The following is a 5,727-nucleotide window of genomic DNA, read 5'->3' on the forward strand; positions in this document are numbered from 1 at the left end:
TGCTCCACCTCCTTAGCAGTGCAGTCTGCTTCCTCCCCTATCTCCATCTGGCCAAGATGAAGGTCTTGGAGAAGGAAGGTCAGTGCCGCTGCCTGTGCTCGCATCACGGCTCTGCCTATCCGGCAAGTAAGTGGTACCCGTGATGAGAAAGAAGAGGGCAAACAAGAACAGGGAGCGCTACTGGTCATGAGAAGACAGACTCATTGATGCAGGGCACCCCTTGAGGCTGAACAACCTGGGACCCAAAGCACCCTGGAGCATCTCTGGTTGGACTATAGATCCCATTGTGCCCAGCCAGCACAATAGCACATAACATTAAAGTCTCCTTAAGAACATTTAGCAAATTTGGGGGTGAAATAGCAGAGGGATGGAACAGCTTGCCTTTAGCTTCCTGGCTATTTTGCTCCCTACAATGGCTCCTGAGCAGTTTCGTGCCATGTAGGAGGAGAATGGTGCCCTACCCACAAGGTAAAAACAAATCAGGGCGGGAGATTGTGAGCAGACATCTGAAAGAGCTTCGGAAGCTCTTCTCTCCAGTTCTTCACCAAGCTCAGCCACAGAGGATGCAAAATGGAAACACTGAATACAAGTTATACCTGGCTCCATGCAATGTGTAGTTTAGACCTTAAGAAGGGGATGGCAGAGGATGAGGTGGCTGGATGGAGTCACTGAGACAGTGGGTGTGAGCTTTAGTGGACTCCAGGAGATGGTGGAGGACAGGAAGGCCTGGAGGAATGTTGTCCATGGGGTCGCAATGGGTCAGATGCGACTTCGCAACTAACAACAACAAAAACCGCAAGGGCCTGTTCCAGCCAAGACACCTCATTTTGATACACTATCTGCATCAAAGATTATAAGTAACTGAACATAATGGTGAAATATGGGTGTAGGATATGAATAAGTGAAAGAAATCTTACACTCCCTTTTCTGTGGCCACATTTACTCTTTGAATAGGACAAGAGATGCTTATGGGCCTCCAAGTTGCCCAGGCAAGTAATATGTCTCTCCAGGCTGAGAACAAAGACAAAAACTCTTGCCATGGATGGTATAAAATTCCTCTTTCTCACTAACCTACCCCTTCCTGAGCAACGGGGGATGCAAAGTGGCTTCAGTAAGGAAAACAGTTTCATTCTCCAAGCAAAAGCAGTGCTTATCTACAGAATGATTCCAGAAGGCAGCTTCAAGGCCATTATCTTGAGTGCTCTTCCTTACAAGCTGAAGGCCATAAGACCTTGACATGGCTCCAAGAAACTATCCTGGGTTTTGGATGCTGGGAAAGCTCAGGAAGCTGGGTATGGCAGTCAGCTTGGACATCAGTAAAACTCTGAAATTGCCCTATGTTACAATGACAGTGAAAGTGGCGGATACTTCTGCGTATATCACAAGCAAAACTTTTGAAATTATAATCCTGCAATTTCAGAATTTCCACAACCTGTTCAAGGAAATGGCAAGTGCTCTTGAGACAGTTTGAACAGTGCTTTGGTAGTTCATTCAAGCCTCAATGAACCCTTTTCAACTTGCCCATAAAACTTAATGAGCTAAAGATATGCAGGTCTCTCAGCATTTGAATTTCCTATCTGGCTTTGTCCAACTGCTAGAGTATTCTTGTTTGAAAGAAATCCCAAAGAACTATAACTTCTATGAATTAGAAATTTATGCAAACAACAAATGCAAATTGTGATAGACATTCTTCTACATATTTTTAAAAATCAGTCAATGTCAAAATTGTAGCACTCTCTGTATGAGTATCTATATCCCTAAGCCAGAAACATAGAAACAGAGCAAGTCAGAAGGGGTCTCCCGGGCCATCTAGTCTGATCTCCAGCTCCAACCAGCTCCGTTCACGACATGCCCACCACATGCATGTCCGGCCTATCCTTGAACACCCGCACCGATGGGGCCTCAACGACCTCTCGTGGAAGCCCATTCCACACCCTCGGGGTCCTGACTGTCAGGAAGTGCTTCCTGGCATCCAAATGGAACCTTGGCTCCCTCAGCTTTGCTCTGTTGGAGCGCATCCTGCCTTCCTCTGCAGGGGAGAACAGGCCTCTACCCACCTCCGTGTGACATCCCCTCACATACCTGTATGTCGCCAACATATCCCCTCTGAGTCTCCTCTTCTCCAGGCTGAAGAGAACCAGTTCCCTCAGTCTCGCCTCATACGGCTGCAAACCAGTCACCAACCTTGTGGCCCTACGCTGCACTGACGTGTGTGTTGTATGATTTGCATGGTGCTCATGAAAAAATAACATGCCACTTGCTTTGGAAACCAACATTTCATTGTTCAATATCTTCTATTTAAAATATTTGAGAAAAATGTCTTATTTTTAGAAAAGAATGAGTGGTTTCCTCATCACGTCAGCAATTCGATACACACCCCAAGAAAAACGTATGGATTGTTAGTAATGTTTAATTTATATTGTAGGGCACTTCAGTGCACTGGGCACAAAACTAAATTAATTACTGGTTTTCAGTCATCAAGTTAAGTTATCCAGTTTTGGGATAAGCTCCACATGTTTCTTTTCCCTTTGAATTCTGAAACATAAGCATCTTGTTATGGTTGTTTCCTAAAATCTGTTATATGATTACTGTTTTTAATTTTTTCTCTGTGCTCACATTTTCTCCTTCCAGTTCTGAATGGATGTTTTAAGGCAAAACAGTGTCATTGTGTTTCTAATTAAAACATCAATCAAGTATATTAATTATAAAAATTGGCAGCTGTGTGTATGTGCAGTATCACACCCATTTCTTACCAAATGGAAGGAGGATTTGATGTAAGCCTCCTCCACTCCTGCACACAGTCTCCTTCTCTGAAATATCTCTTACATGTACCTGCCTTTGTAATTTTTGTATTTGGACCACAGAATTTGATCAAGAAGATGCAGAGAAGATGCAGAGAATGCTCACCATTTTTGCTTGAGTCCCACCAAGGAATCTCCCACCCTAGTTTGTATGTGTTGGGAAAATTCAGATAAATCCTGGCTGAAAAGGGTTGCTTATGTGCCCTTGTGTTAGAAAATGCCTGCACCCCTTTCTCAGGAAGCTCCCAAAAATTCCAAGCTGGGTTACTGTTTAGCATTTGTTGTTACTTTAAGAAGTGGGCTTCCCCAAGAAGCTGCCAGAGCTATTGGTTTTGCTGATCAGTAAAGGCTGATAAGGCAGCCGGGTTAACAGCATTGCAATTACCCTTATTTGCATGCCAAGACCCCCAATAATCCCTGTGCTTCAGTGATCCTTATGTTAACACCCTGCAATCAAATGCCATTGTATTGAGCCCCTCTGCAGTCCTCTCACCTTCTTCTGACTGTGTTCCCCTTATTTTCTGTCATCAGTTGCCCAGCTGCTGGACCCATGTGACTCAGAATCTATAAAACACTCTGTGTATGTTCAAAAAGCTTCTAGTTGGTAGTGGAGACCACTGCCCTGTAGCATGCTGTTGTAAGTAACTGCAGGGGGGCTGGGTGATCTCCCCAGTAAGAACACTGGGGTTCAAGGGGATTCAATCTTCCCTGTGGGTCCTGGTATCCATCCTCACCATCAGCACAGACACTCTGACATATGTTTGGCCAAACACATCTCCAGTGGCACATCTGTCAAAACATATTGATTAACGACTGAAATGCCAATAGGACAACCTGGCTATCAAAACTTAGCGGCCTCCCTCCAGTCCAAGGGAACGTCCCTCAAAGTCTAGAGAGCCAGCTGAAAAGATGTGAGGGGGCCCTCCAATTTCTCCAGGGTTCAACTGTCTGCTTTCAAGATGACCCCGGAGTGAACAACGCAGCACCTGCAACATCTCATGCTGCCTGCAGGGAGGGACAAAATGGCACCCCTCCCGTTCCTCATACAAAGGCCAGTTGGAACCTGGATCTCCTGGGGCCCAGTCCAACACTATAGCTTCCATTTAGCCTGAAGTGCCAGACCCTGCCTAATCCTGCAAGCTAAGCAGGACCAAGCCTGGCTGAAATCTGGATGGGTGACTTAAAATGTTGAGAGAGCTTTGACTATGGGCAGAATAGAAATGCAATAATAATAATGATGATGATGATGATGATGTACTGCTACATGATATTGACTCACTGGTTCTAGTCCCCATTCATCCATGAGGTTCCCTGGATGACTTTGGGCCAGTCACAGACTCTCAGCTGACTCTACCTCACAAGTCTGTTGTGAGAATTAAATGGAGAGGAGGAAGATCTTGTAAGGTGGCTTGGGTTACTGTCTAGAAGGAAAAAGGCGTGATTATAAATTAATAAAAAAAAATCTGGGCACCCTGGTTACCCTTCACACGTTCCAAGAATGCAGAGGAGTGGGATACAGACATGGATCGCCCCCAGCATCCCATGTCAGTTGCATGTCCTGACATCTTTCTGCATTGGACCAAACCTGTAAAGAGGGAATCCGGTGCAACTGGGCTCAACAAGCATGCAGCTGGGATGAGGATGGCAAAGGCCTCCTGAATGGACAGGCCCAGTACTTGAGTTCGGCTAAACATAGGCAGCTCCTCGTTCAGACCCCCCAGGTAAAGGTTGGGTGGTGAAACTTGTGGCTGGGTTGCTCCTCATTCCACAGGTGGAGGGCAGCTTCTAATATACCTGCAAAGAGATGACAGACAGGAGGGCTTCAGGTGAATAATTATGAAGATTATTTTTATCCAGCATCCATTTCGGTTTGGAAAGGGGGAGCACCAGGTGCTTATGACATAGAGAGCAGAAGAAAAAAGCAGGAAGGAGTTTGTAAAAAATACTGAACTTGTCCAACCAAGATTTACAAGAAGACCAGGTGTGTGGGCAAGGGGGCGGGGGGAATTGAACTTCATAACCACTGAGAACAATAAGCATTTTTTTTAAAAGTCCTCCAAGCTTTTTCAAAACCTACACCAGTGCTCTTGTCATGTTGGTCAAGATTCCACAACACCGCTGAAACGGAACTCCACAACCCTACTAGACTATCCCAGTCATCTTATCCCAAAGTGAATAACTAGGAGGCTGCACACTCTCAAGTCATTGCAGAAACAATAATTTGTTTCCATACAATTTCTCTTGCACTGAAACAAGGATGTGGAGCTCTTTATTCATTGTTTCCAGGATTCCTGGGTTTTCAAGGAAGAAATCGGTTTCACCACAGCCAGCTACTTAGCGCTAGTGTGGGCTACTTGTTTTTAACTGAATCACACCAGACTTGGAACCCTTTGTGAACAATACAGCATTGCTTTTCCCCATGTTGCAACTCTGTTGGAAGGAAAATGCTTCTCCCTAGCATGAAACCACAAATCATTTCCAGGAAACTGTGGGATTCCCCCCTCCGCTGCCGTTTCTGCAGAACCATGAGGACACCGCAGCCCTTGCTTCATGGGCATCTGGTCACCCACAGGTGAAAAGAGACACTGCATGTTAGAACTACAACTTGCTCTAGAGGTAACTTTGGTGCCTTTCTTCCCAACATACCTACATACCTGGAGAGAGCCAGCATGGCGTAGTGGTTAAGAGCATGGGACTGGGACTCAGGCGATCCGGGTTCGAGTGCCCGCTCAGCCATGGAGCCAACTGGGTGCCTTTGGGCCAGTCACAGGCTCTCAGCCCAACCTACCTCACAGGGTTGTTGTTGTGCGGATAAGATGGAGGAGGAAATTATGTAAGCTGCCTCGAGTCCTTTGTAGGAATAAGGCAGAATTTACCTCAAAAAATAAATAAAAATAAAATAAATAAAATACCTTTCGTCTCCAGA

General features: G+C 45.5%; 1 protein-coding gene across 1 annotated transcript; it reads left to right on the top strand.

Annotated features, from left to right (window-relative positions):
• Window positions 1-1,294: 1,294 nt before the first annotated feature.
• LOC123036004 (COMM domain-containing protein 6-like) lies at window positions 1,295-1,471 on the top strand. Its single transcript, XM_044454774.1, has one exon. The coding sequence runs from the start codon at window positions 1,295-1,297 to the stop codon at window positions 1,469-1,471; it is 177 nt and encodes a 58-aa protein (XP_044310709.1).
• Window positions 1,472-5,727: the final 4,256 nt, after the last annotated feature.

The sequence above is a fragment of the Varanus komodoensis genome, unplaced genomic scaffold, assembly GCF_004798865.1.
Source record: "Varanus komodoensis strain SLA01 unplaced genomic scaffold, ASM479886v1 scaffold8, whole genome shotgun sequence".
Taxonomy (NCBI): domain Eukaryota; kingdom Metazoa; phylum Chordata; class Lepidosauria; order Squamata; family Varanidae; genus Varanus; species Varanus komodoensis.